The 14,148-nt window shown below is 35.2% G+C and overlaps 1 protein-coding gene across 1 annotated transcript; it reads right to left on the bottom strand.

Annotated features, from left to right (window-relative positions):
- Positions 1-299: 299 nt before the first annotated feature.
- Positions 300-7,162, bottom strand: zgc:110353 (uncharacterized protein LOC550482 homolog). The gene is made up of 6 exons (XM_056261005.1): positions 6,733-7,162; positions 4,453-4,513; positions 4,074-4,221; positions 3,792-3,888; positions 3,405-3,661; positions 300-522 (listed from the first exon to the last, which is right to left on the bottom strand). Exons 1-6 carry the CDS (start codon positions 6,989-6,991, stop codon positions 388-390), a joined length of 957 nt encoding a protein of 318 aa, XP_056116980.1. The 5' UTR covers positions 6,992-7,162; the 3' UTR covers positions 300-387.
- Between the last annotated feature and the right edge of the window lie 6,986 nt (positions 7,163-14,148).

Here is a 14,148-nt window from a genome sequence, read left to right as displayed (position 1 = left end):
AAGGTTACAGAGAGAACATAGCCAACAATAGAGACCATTACACTGCACAGACACATGCATTTATGTTTTGTTTATTTATTTTTGCATTAGTGTACACTTGTTCGGAGAAGGTTGACATTGTAAATAGTATACATGCATATTGCTTATTAGAAATGAAGACATGATGATGGGATATTGTTGTCGATAGAATTTTAAGTTAAGATAAATTGTATTCTACATAAAAACATTTTAAAGGGGTAGGATGAATAATTAATAACTTTGGGTGAACCATCCCTTTAACAAATGCAAATTAGAAATTTTGCATAGCCTGTTTCTTTCTATATTTTATTGAATCTGATACAAGTATCTGATATTAGTGCAATACAAAAGTATTGTTTATTGTTTGTATTAACTTAAAATATTAATTTTGGCCAGGTCTGGGTATAATCCTGCCTCCAACACGTTGGATGAGGTCCTGTGTGGCAGGACGATCAATGGGAGTTTAATCACAGGGTTTTTCATGAATGATACATCCAAAATAACCTGCAACAGAAAGAACAAGTTACATTGTTGTTGATTTCAAGAATCTGTAATTCAAGACTATGGGCCCTATCTTGCACCCGACGCAAATTTTGTACACTGACGCATGTATCATTCCTATTTTGCACCCGCGCAAAGCAGACTTTTCCCTCCACAGACGCACGTCGGTTAACTAAGAAATACACTTGCGCTCCCCGGGGCGGTTCAGCGCAAAGAGGAGGCGTGTTCCGGCGCAAACTTTCCCTCATGCTATTTTGCTGTTCTATAAAACAATTGCGCCACTGACCAGAAAAAAAGTAGTCTAAAGTCAGTAGCGCGTTGCGCGTTGTTCTTTATGCTATTTTAAGGGCGCGTCCTTGGCCATAATCAATGTAGCGTGTGCACAACGCGCATACACTTTGATTCTCTCATCTAAGTAGCAGTTTTCATTTTTGCAAATCATACATTATTACGATAGATAGATAGATAGATAGATAGATAGATAGATAGATAGATAGATAGATAGATAGATAGATAGATAGATAGATAGATAGATAGATAGATAGATAGATAGATAGATAGATAGATAGATAGATAGATAGATAGACAATTTATTATAAAAGCATGTAGCTTACACATTTACCCAAATTATACGCCTGTTTAACAGAAGTTAATTTGGGTGGGTTTCTCCATCCCCAATGTCACTTCTCTGTGTTTTACGGCCCTGACGTATGGCAAGCCATTTTAACATTTAACAGCTAGACTGGATATGTGTTGCAGATATCTGTAATTCAGTTTTGCCTAGTCAAAAAGAACATTTCAGATATCCGCAATTACATTCTTCCTATCCATAATTATCATTTCAGATATCCACAAAGACATTCTTCCTAGGACAAATGACATCACTTTTGCCATTCATTTGTATGGGGTTTGTCATTACAGATATCTACAATTCAGTTGCAGATATCCACTATGTGAATTACGGATATCTGCAACTGAATTGTAGATATCTGTAATTCTAGTTTAAGATATCTACAATTTGATTATGACTAGTACTAACTCCAATTCAAGATATCTTTAATTCACCTCAATTCAAGATATCTACATGTTCCTTTTCAGATATCTTAAATTAAGTTTGGACTAGGCGAAAGTATGTTGTAGATATCTGTTACTGGAATTATAACTAGTCAAAATGGCATTGTAGATATCTCAAACTGGAGTTAGGGATAGTCATAATTTAATTGTAGATATCTATTATCAAGTTATAGATATCTTAAAATGAATTTTGATTAGAGATATCTGAAATTTGAGATATCTGTAACTTTCATTCTGCCTAGTCAAAATGTAATTACAGATATCTTGAATTAGAGTTTTGACTAGGCGAAATGACGTTGCAGATATCTGTATGCAAATTAGGCTCGGCCGCATCCCACTTTAGGCGGGAGCAGAGCGTGTTGTTGTTCAAATCATCAAATCACATAGCACCTGTTAACTGTTCACTTTTAATTAGCACCATGTCGAGGGTGAAGGAGTTTTTAATCGTCTTTTTAATGCTGTTAGCTCATCATGGATTTTTACTGTGGGGAAAAAAAAAAAATCTGAGAACTGTTTTTTCTCATCTAAGGAAGTTCAATCAATCAAATGTTATTGCACTTCCATGGCAAGAATTGCATGCATGTAAGCATCTTCATTAAAGTGAATTAGTGTGAATCTCTCTCAAGCATAAATCTTTCGTCAACAATAATCTACTAATTTTAAGCATGGTGACAACATAGAAATGCATGGCAAACATTGCATGTTGCCAATATTTTTGAGAGACCCTGGCTAATGCAAATGAATACAATTTGTGTCATGCTGGAAACATGTAAACATTTTCTGGTGTTTTTTTATTGTTGTTTTTTTTTTTTCCGATTAAAGCCAATGCAGCTTTTTTCTTCTTCCAAATAAGGAAATTAACCCACTTCTTTTTTGATTATGGTGGGGAGGGGAAATTACATCATGCACAATAATTTGCACTAGTTATAATGACGTTTGAGATATCTTTAACTTTCATTCTGCCTAGGCAAAACTGAATTACAGATATCTGCAATTGTCATTTAAGATGTGTGACGAGTTGAATGTCGTTTTCAATGACGTCATTGCTGATATCTGTAATTCAGTTTTGCCTAGTCAAAACTGAATTACAGATATCTCTATCTGTCGTTTCGACTAGTCACAATTACGTTACAGATATCTTGAATGACAATTCCAACTATCCAAAATGTAATTACGACTAGTCAGAAAGACGTTGTTGATATCTACAATGTTAATTCCGGATAGTCAAACTTAGCTTTTAAATGCTAAAATGGCTTGCCATACTGACGAGAACGTTGCACTTGCTCTCCTCGGCTGTGAACCCCTCCTGGCGCGCGCCTGGCAAATCCGCCGTTATAATAGGAATCCGCTTTAGAACAAGCGCGCCTGCTCTTAAAGGGAATGTGAGATGACGCTCTGATTGGTTTATTTCACGTTACGCCCAAACCACACCTATGAATAATGAAGCTACTTCAGACCAACCCCTTTTTTGATTTGCGCCTGGTGCAAGAGGCATTTATCCCTCCGGGAAAATAGCAACAGCGCCGGGATCCGCCCACAAAGTTACTTGCGCTTTGCGCTTTGACACTTGCGTTTCAGACCGTTAAAATAGGGCCCTATTTCTTATTTGCAACATGTGTATTGTGTATTCAAACACATGACATTGAGTGACTTTGTCTTTTATTTCCATTCCTTAGTTCCATTAAAACACAAAAGAAGACTATCAAATAAAAAAATCAGCAAAATACCTGACCAAAGTAAATGAATAATTTTTGCTGCAGAAAAGAAAATTAGACCTTTTTGGAAACCTGGTCTTGTTTTCGGGTACCTACCTTCAGTCTATACTCTACTTTGAGGATTCTGCAGTTGTGGATGCTGGTGCTGATTTCTGGGGGAATGACTAATACTTTGGTCAGATTCTGTCTGGTGGAGGACACTAAAGGCTCTCCCTTCTCCTTCAGTATCTGTGTGGTGTGAACGGCTCTCTGGCCTCCAGCAAAGAAGCTCTGCTTCTGGTAGATGATGTACTTTGGCACAATTTTTCGAGTTGAGCTGTTGACAATCTCACCATCAAAAACTAGCCCTTCACCTGTTTGAGAAATAAACATTGCATTAGCTTGTCAAATGAATCAAAGCAATTATCTCTGTTTGATGGTTGTTGTTTTTTAGTTGATAGATCTATTAATTTACCAAAATGCATGTTATATTGCTTGGGTTACCTTGCTCGTAGCCTGTCTTTGGCAAGAAAATATTCATTGAAATATTTCCAGAGGCAAAAAAATGGACATTCTTGTCTTTACTACCATGCTGAGGTGCCTGCAGAGGATGAAAGGTTGTTAGGTTATTACTATCCATAAAGTAACAGCTAATCTGTTCATGTTAATCTCACCATTACAGTCAGAGTGACTTTTTTCTAAATTTCTCATTTCTAAATATGTTTCATGCATTAAATGAGCCTTTGAATATTATATCAGGCCTAAAAATAATGATTTTAATCATACCATCAGTGTTGACTGATCATAATCAGCTCTGGCAAGAAAGTTGAACTTTGTTTCAGTTTTGCTCACAGCACGCAAAGACCTGCTCAGCTTGGCCTGAAGTCGGTAGTGGATTTTACCATGAGCACCTTTGAAAGATGACGGCAGCCCCCTGAGAGTAGAGACATTTTCATGAATGACTAACAGTCTTCAGAGAGAAAAACTTGCATCATATGATAGATCAATATTTCAGCATATATGGATATAGCACATTAAAGTATTGACTACATTGCAAAACGTAACTGAGACTGTTTCAAAAGAAGATGGAGTTTCTCTCAGGAATCAATAAAATGTATATACTGTCGATTTGTCTATCAACCAGACCGTATGTCTGGTGACTTACTGGTAGGGAAGCTGAAAGGCAAAAGAGAAGACATGTCTACCGGCCACTAGAGTAACAGACCCTATAGCAAAAAAAGATACAGACACATATATATGTGTGTGTATATAGTGAAACAATGCTATTAAACATACAGTATATTTAACATTTAATACTTTAATTATACAGTCTTAATGTTGTTTCTACATTCATTTGGAGCTTCAATGTGAAAATATGTATTAAAATATAGAAATATATTACAAACTGTAATATTAGGTGCAATTAATAGTGATTCATTACAGAAAATGTGCAATTATTTGATTACTTTTTACACTACCAATCAAAATTTTGGATCGGTAAGATTTTTAAAGTAAAAAAAATATATATATATCTTCTGCTCACCAAGGCTGCATTTATTTAATTGAAAAAAACAGTATTATTGTGAAATATTATTACAATTTAAAACAGCTGTTTTCTATGTGAATATATAGTAAAGTGTAATTTATTCCTGTGATAAAAAGCTGAATTTTCTGCATCATTACTCCAGTCTTCAGTCACACGATTTGATGCTCAAGAAACATTTCTCATTATTATCAATGTTGAAAACAGTTATTTACATTTTTATTTCAGGATTAGGCCTATTTGATGAATAGAAAATTCAAAAGAAAAGTTTTTGTAACATAAAAGAGAACATATGATGCGATTTCTTGTTTTCCTTTTTCTTTAGTGTGTTTTAGCTGTTAGTGCAAGTATAAGATCTGCAGAGTTACAAAGCTCAAAGTGTCAAATATAAAGATATATTCTAGTTAAGGCTCAGCCACGCCTTCCTAAAACGCTTCGTTCAAACACGCCCCCTAAATCGACGTCAGTATGTGTGTGGGCAGAGTTTCATAACACCACCCAAATGTATACGCAAAGAAAGAAGGCGTAACTTTTTTTCTCGCTGTATAATTGTTGCGCCGGCGCCAACATGTCGTGGAGACGCTGTGTTTTTTCGTTGCGAAAGCCAAACTACTTTGTTTGGCCTTCCAAAAGAGGACACAATTATAAAACAGTGGTTAAGCTTTATTTACAACACTGTTCCAGAACAGTAACGTTAGCTACAAACCAAAAAAAAAAAAATCGCATTTTTCTGAGGACTGTTTCTAGAACCTGGGAGAGTACGTTACAAGGCCGTCTGTGCACAAAGGCTGATTCTAGAAAGTGGGGCAATTCCATCTTTGCATGTACATTTTGGTGCTTCTGACTCACGGACACAGCCTGTATGTTTTCATATTTTAAGAATTTGCTACTGACTAGGCTATTCAAACGCAAGTTTAGTATAACAGAATAGAGTAGCGCTTGCTTGTAGGTTCTACGATCACAAATTTAGACAGTTTTATGTTTAAACTTTATGTCCCATTATTGTTTTGGGAGCTGATGTTTCAAATATGGTAAGGGGCGTGACATTTCCGTCTCACGCTTAAGGTTTTTGGGCCAATTACAATGCACTGGATCGCTGGCCAATCAAAGCACACTGCGCTTTTCAGAACTATGAGCTTTGTAAAAAACGACTTGTTTCAAAAAGGCGGGGCATAGAGGAGCAACAATAATATACAGTATGTGTAAAATAATGACTTTTTTAACCTAAAACCCCTTTAAACACTACCGTTCAAAAGTTGTGGGGTTTATTTTTTGGGGGAAAGAAATAAAATAAATCAATATTATTTTTGTTACACAATATTCTATTTCAAATAAATGCTGTTCTTTTGCTCTTTCTTTTCATTAAATAATCCTGTTTTCAACATTGATCATATTAATGAATATTTTTTGAGCATCAAATCAGCATATTAGAATGATTTCTGAAGGACCATGTGACACTGAAGACTGGAGTAATGATGCTGAAAATTTAGCTTTGATCACAGGAATAAATTACATTTTAAAATAAATTAAAATAGAAAACAGTTATTTTAAATTGTCATAATATTTATCAATATTACTTTTTTTTGTTGGTATTTTTAATCAAATAAATGCAGCCTTGGCGAGTAGAAAAGACTTCTTTTAAAAACTTTTAAAATCTTACCAATCCAAAACTTTTGACTGTATAGCGTATATACATACTGTATAGCCTATTAGTGTTGTGTTAGTAAATATATGAAATATATGCACAACATATTATAAAATATATGTATAATATATGAAATATTATGTTATAGAAATAGTCAATTTTTGTCTCTTCAGTACAGTATACATCTACGCATAAAATGCAAAGATTGTTTTTCACAGATGAGTGTGTATAATAGCATATGCATCATCAGATATTACCATCTGCTTTGTCCTCCGGTAAGACAGATAAGATAGTTTGTGAGAAATACATCTCTTTATCCCAGTATGTCACATTATTTTCCCCTTGTGACTCAGTCCATGCCACATCAGCCTTGCCTTTTGCCATAACAGTGAGAGTTTTGATCTTGGTTTCCTTTGACACCTCCACAATAACTCTGCCTGCCAAAGTATCCCCGTTGCTGAATGTGTTGCGATCATTTAAGGCATCATACTCAATGGCGAAGTTCCGGATTGCCATCTCCAGGAAGAGCAGGTCAAGTCTAAAATGTAAGCGTATTTGTAGGATACCTGGAGTTGAAATAATCCCTTCTGTTTTCTTTATCCGTGTTTTGAAAATACACCTGTTGGCATCTCCCTTACGGAGGACTCACCAAACTGGCTCAGCGGGTTTCACCTCGGAAAGACACAGGCCTTACCTCAACAGGTCTAGCATGTAAGCTGAAAGTAAACCACACGATGAAATGGAAGAGCTGTATGTATTTCTATGGTGTCAGTGACCAAAGAGTCTATTGGGAAAATCTTTTTTTAGATGCATGTGAGAGAGAAAACATGAATACGGAAGAGCTTGTGAACGACGGTCCCTTTGCTCTCGCTGCACCTGCTCCACAAACCTGAGCTTTCATCAGTGCAGTTCATCATGGATGTGTGTTTTGTGATTGAAGAGAATTTTAATCACAATCACTGTCTATTGTTTTAGAATTACCTTTATTTATCTGAACATACTCTTTGTGTCAACAAAATGCAATGATGGATGTAGCAATTACAGTTGAATGGAAATATGTGGGATGAAATTTCTACAGGATTTTTAAATGCTGGATTATTTTTGGTGTAACTAATTTCTCTTTTCAAGCACATAATACAAATATGATGGCAATGAAATAAAGTTAATAATGAAGGGACGACTTTGAATGAGCCAATTAAAAGCTTTTCTTGGTCACTACATCCTGCTGTTATAAATCTTTTAAAAATATTTTTCTTAAAGCTGCAGTAGGGAGTTTTGAGAAAACGTTGACTTAGCCTGAAAATTTGAACAAGCACAACTTACAGGTCCCACCCCCTTGCTCTCTGCTGCGCTACAGCCCTCCCTCCACAGCTCGTCCTCCACAGCGGAGCCTGTCGTGAACGCGCAGGCTAGTAAACAGGGCCACCCATAACGGCGGATAAAAAGTTATATGGCACATTCACTAATAGGGACTAAACGTCAACAATATGCTTTACATTGACTATGGCCTGCCCATACTTTGACTACAAACTTGGTCCTCAAATCATTATGTATTTTGCAATAGCCTACATGTAACTTTATAACGTTGCACTCTTTCTATAAGTTATAAATAGCTAGTAAGATAACGTTAATACAACGGTAACTAACGTTACAGTATGTAACTTAATTATTCTAGCGATATATAATGCTAGATAAGGTGTGCTAGTACATTATTTCAGCAACATGACAAGCCAGTGAATTAGCAGGTTTCAATTGTTGCTTAGCAGAGTGCGTGACATTTTTATCTACATGTTATGCGGCTAGAGTTTTGACACCGTGTCAATGGGCTCTGTGTAATTCTTTCTTTTTCGCTTGTTTATCGTCATCGGTCTTTTTCCTTTTACCTCTTTGTTTTATGAGCAGGTGTCACTCGAGAATTGGCAGTTTAGGTTGTTTCTCCGTCATAAGCACAGCTGCAGCACGCCGGCAATCTTGAGTTTGAAGGACGGCTCGCGCTGTGCAAGAGAGGGGTGTGATCAGCGCGTACACAAGCGTGATTGACACTGCTCAGACATTCCTCCTGGCTCTGATTGGTTGTTTCTGACCGGGAGCGTGTATTTCTGCAAATGGCAATAGGACCACTGGGAGGAGCCAGAAGAGCTTGATTTTTTTTCACAGATTATCTGTCTCATATTCTACTGTCAGGACATAATGACAGTTTTAACAAATATGTAAAAAATATTTTTTACAAAAGTTACCTACAGCAGCTTTAATCTGTCTTTTTTTTCTGTGCCACGTTTTTTGCTCTGCATGTCTGCCCTTAGAAAAGCAATTTTTTCCCCTGAAGCATATATATATATATATGTATATGTAACCCTCATTTACTCTCTCACTGCATCACCAATGCAAAGAGCATACATCACATATAACATGCATATAACAGAAAACATACCTGATATACAAACAAATGTAATCAGCCTCTTAGTGTGAGAGTCGCCCTCATTTACTCTATAAAACAAATGTGATGTACCTTATCACGTGTGCTCTCATTTTACATTTAGACCCAGATGCAAAACTATCACTTAGTCGGGATGAAATGACAAAAATAACCACACAGATAGGTAAAATAATATTATATACATAGATTAGAGTGAAAATATAGACATAATAGCAACAATTCAAATTAAGATTAAATAATATTATCGGGAGCACAAAATAACTTCACCTCTCACTGCATCACCAATGCAAAGAGGAAGAGGAGGGGACAGAACAGGAAATTATATTGACTCATGACATCACATCAATTAAAGGGAAAGGTACTCACTTCACTTAGGCAGTCATATCAGGTACGTAAACGAACAATTTTGTGAGAATTCTAATAAACTTTACATACATTTAACAGTACACTTTATGTACCTGTTACATATATACTGTATATATATATAACATTAACATTTATATTATTTGTTTTACGATGTGTGCTTTAACCTTAACACCTTTAACCTTATTATTTATTATCCTCAGGTTAGGTAGAGTAAGTCAAATCTGACAAATCATAAGCATTCAAATGGTACTTAAAATTTGTTCAGAAGACTTCTCTGTGGTCAGTTCTTGCTCAAGGTTTATTAACAACAATACTGGTAGACAATTGCTTGCAATTAGTATAATAGTTATTTATCAAGGTTAATATTCCAGAAATAAAGGTTAAACCAAAAACTAATAGCAAAGTTACAATATAAAGCGAGGTCTAAATCAAAGGTGTAATCAGCTGTGTTTCTGGCGTCGAGAGATAGCGCTCGATCAGTATCAGCCTGGTCAGTCTTCTCATCAGTCTTTTATACTCAAACAGTTCACTGCCGATGTCAGACTCTCTTCTGCTGTCATCAATTGGAGAGCTGCCAAGTCTTCCATGACCCTTTTAAGGTGTTTCCGACGTAGCCTGCCAGCTCTCTTCTTGGCCCTTTTCCTCTTTGTCCTTCTCTTTCCCGTCTGTAAAATATACCTTAACAGCATTACATTTTTCTTAAAAGCAATTTTTATCTAATACATAAATGCTCTCTACTCTAAGTTACTTAATATAAACATCTGTATCTACTCCTTTTATATGGTTAAGTATACATGCATATTATCATAGTAATTGGTATTATTTTTTGTATATAATTTTCCAATACATTTTTATGCAGCATTACTTGGGTTACATAAAGATACTACTAAGCAAAACAGACGTTAAACAAGACAGAGTAATTGCATAATCATCATCTTCATCAACATCTTATATATTGTTGCTAATATTTTCTTAAAAAAACATACTTTAAAAAAGGATACGCCAAATATGATTGCTTTCATGATGTGTTTAATAGCTAACAATAGGAATGTGTGCCCATGCCATCTGACTAATGTATGTAAAGGAACCTGTCTTATGTTCCACGATGCTAATATCAGTGTTATAGTCTGAAGATGCAAGACGGGCGATATTTGATTCTATAGATTTTCTGAAAATAGCCGAACACACTTATTGTCTGTAACATGATTCTAAGCTGATAGTCATGGGTTTTCAAGGACAGTCACTAGACTTGTTCAATAAATGATTCACATCCAGCATTTCATTAAATACAAATTAGAATTAGTAGCTGAATGACCTGATCCCTAATTGTTTTCAAGTTGTTAATAAACATTTATTTAAGCATGATGATTTGTTGAGATATATATGGTTTGAATCAAAATGATTGGATGTTTTTAGCCTCTGTAATGAGTTAATGAGATAACAAAGGAATTCATGTCATAATGTCAACATATCAGGCAATACGTTTTTAATTGCTTTAATATAATAGTTATCTAAACACTTCTCCAGCAAGCAGTTAGCCTTTATTTAATCGTAATCCCACGTGACTGATGCTGTGCTTACTGTTCTCATAGAACGGACCGAAGGTTTTCAGACTATGGTTTTCTAATTACGGACTGCAGTCTAATCTTCAATGGCCTCCAGTAGGGCATAAAATAAAGAGCAATGACACAAATGAGAGCCAGGAAAGGATTTATTTTTTTCACTCTTATCTAACTCAGTTGGGTCAGCAAGCATGAATGAAGTAAAAGTGTGCTGTTCTAGTTGAGGCTCCAATAATTTATTCAGGCTTAAGCTTGAATAAACATCATACATCAGAGCTGATTCAATGATGCTGAAAGCTAAATGTTCTGCAAAGATACTTTTTAAAGATACACTCTAAAGTCCAAACTCTCTCTAGGTAAAGGAGTACTTTTTAACAAATTTTGGCCTACAGTTTTTCAAATGAGTGTTGAAGATAAAATCTTTATAAAAAAAAAGATGCCCCCTTGGCCATTATGCCTCTGAGATTGTCAAACAAGCATTGTGTAAAATTATGAGCTAACAGAGCTGTTATGGGCCAGGCTGCAGAGCTGATCGATAGTACAGTGCAGTATTTATGGAGAAGACATCAGGCTTAAAAGGCCCAGGCAGACAGAAACAGAGGTGCAGGGAGACCAGTAATCAAGCAGATCTATAAATTGCTATGAGGTATAAAGCATAAAAGGAGAAAATTAAATAAATTTAACCCCTGAAAGATGTACTGAGTCAGTGTACACAGAAAAACAATTGTAAAATTTGTACCTTGGGTACAACAGCTTGTCACTGGGCAGGCCATAAAAAATAACATCTCTGTACCTTTTTTTTTTTTTTACCACTAAAAGGTTCACAGCAGTACCTTGAAGTACGTATTTGTACTCCAATGTACTAATATGCACCTTTGAGGAATAAAAAAAGATACAAAGATGTATTTTTAAGGCTATCTGCCCCAGTGACAAGCTATACCACTAAAGGTAAAAAAAATAAAATAAATTGTACACCTTTTTCCCCCTGTGTATAGGCTATGTGTGTTGTATTCTTTTTATATTTTGTATTTCTTGCAACAGACGGGCATGTTTTTTTTCCTGTTATGCTTCATTTATGAAATAGAGACATTTATTAAGATGCAGATTATTTTACTCTATACACTGCATTGATTTGCTTTCTGATAGCAAGCAAAAGGCATGGTTGTACATTTTCTTAAAGTTTACCTTAAAAAATAAATTGTTCCAATAAATGTTTTGGTTTGTGTCTCTTTGACTTGTTATACTTTTATTTTGTAAATGCTTTTATACAGTTTCTCTGTTAATGATTTGTCCACTGAGTTTACAGAGATACACAGTGCCCTCTACTGGTAGATCCATGCATTACTCTTTATAAAATAAAATTGGCCTATTAACGTAAACAGACTTTTAGAGAGTGTAATAGTTGTAAGAGTAGTTGCTGGAAACCACCTTTGCATTGTGACACACCAGAGGTGTTAGGTCCGTCATTTGATTTCCAATTTGAAATGAAATAAGCAGAAATGAGAAAAAAAAACTAGATTTCGGCTTGATTTTTCGTTTTTTAGTTCACAGGCAAAAAACAAATACATGACTTTAAAATTCTTTTTTCCACTTGTGGGCGGTCATGAGACGCCCCCTTCCGCTGATTGGTCAAGTAAATCTGAGCATGTGACGTCATCAGTCATCGCTCAGGTCTGTTCAACAAAATAATAGTCCTCAATGGTAATCTACCCATTAAAGGTAAAATGTGTAGGAATTTTTCCCATCTAGCGGTGAAAATGTTTTTTGCATTCAAATTAATTGTGCTCTCCAGCACCTAGCTTTTTCAAATGCGTGTTGCATCTACGGTAGCCATTATGTACCAAAAAGCTACACTCTAAAAAATGCAGGGTTAAAAAATACCCCAACCTTAACCACGCCGCTGGGTCACTATAGGACAGAACACGCGCTGGGTTGGTTTGACCCAAGTGCTGGGTTTTTCCATTTAACCCATATGCTTGGGTCATTCATTTGACCCAACCAGTGGGTGAAATTGACCATCTCGCTGGGTTAAGTCTTACTCATGTGCTGGGTTATTTCCTGTATCATTGCCTTATTAAAATTAGTAACAAATATTTTTTATATTACTAATGTAAAATAATGATTGTCTCTGTAATACAATAAACCAGAGAGGCCACTGTATATGTGATTTCAATCTTTTTTTTTTACATTTTTAATACATCTCTTTAATATTTTTTTGTAAACAATTATTACAATTATACAATGTATACTCATTCTAAGATAAAAAAATAACATAACAGTTCATTAAGTAAGGTCTTTATATACCACTGAAAACATAGTTATATTGTATTTCTGTTAACAGATCCTCCTAAATACAGTATTACACAATGCTCCTTTAAAAGTCAATAAGCAACTAATTTGAACTCTTATACCATTTTATTTATTAAGATGTGTTGATTTATTAATAATAGCTACAAACATTTACAATGCGACTAAATATCACAGAGTTTTCCTCAAATTTGACAGAGGACGATTCTTTTCCATTAATTTGATACACTGCTTCGTGTATTTAACATGAAAAACTAAATAAAACTTTGAAACAAAGATCACCAGCCTCCAGCAAAGACTCGGTCTCGATGACGTGGCCTGGAACAATGGCAACGGTCTGACGTGTCCCCCTCGTCGCATCCCTGATGCTCCAGTCATTTTGTAAATATTCATCCATGTTGGTCCCCAACTGTTGATTACACACAATCACTTAGAGTGTTGCAATATAACTGACATGCATGTTTTTTGTTAAAGTATTTATATTTTTTATTTCGCAAACATTACCAAATATGGCCAAATGTGAAAAACAAACCAAATGTATATTTACACATCTAAATAGACATTTAGCAGTCTAATGGGATTCAGGATAAGACAAAAACACGATTTGGAAAATGGATTCATGATGTACTCGCTCATTATAAACATTTTGTAAATTTTGAACACAAAAAAAGTTATGGACTGCAGCTTTAAAAATTAACAAAAATCTATTTTAAAAAAATGCTATTTTATGTTGCAAACAGATATTGCACCTTTAAATATTCTAAACCTAAATTAATTTCATAGTTATCAAGCATATCAAACGTCTACCCTTATTGAAGTAGAAACACTAAAGCAACTTACAGCATGTCAAGGACTCTGAGCCTCTGTGGTGGGTCTGAAGCCCTTTGGGGGAAGCAGAGTTTGCAGGACCTTCAAAGCCAGCAGCTAAACAATATGAGCATAATACAGAAAGTTGCATTAACATTTAAATAGTATGCTGTATATAACAATTCATATTTCTA

Source organism: Rhinichthys klamathensis, unplaced genomic scaffold (genome assembly GCF_029890125.1).
Source record: "Rhinichthys klamathensis goyatoka isolate OS25496 unplaced genomic scaffold, OSU_Roscu_1.1 h1tg000180l_1, whole genome shotgun sequence".
Lineage (NCBI taxonomy): Eukaryota > Metazoa > Chordata > Actinopteri > Cypriniformes > Leuciscidae > Rhinichthys > Rhinichthys klamathensis.
This window is presented reverse-complemented; position numbering and strand designations above follow the sequence as displayed.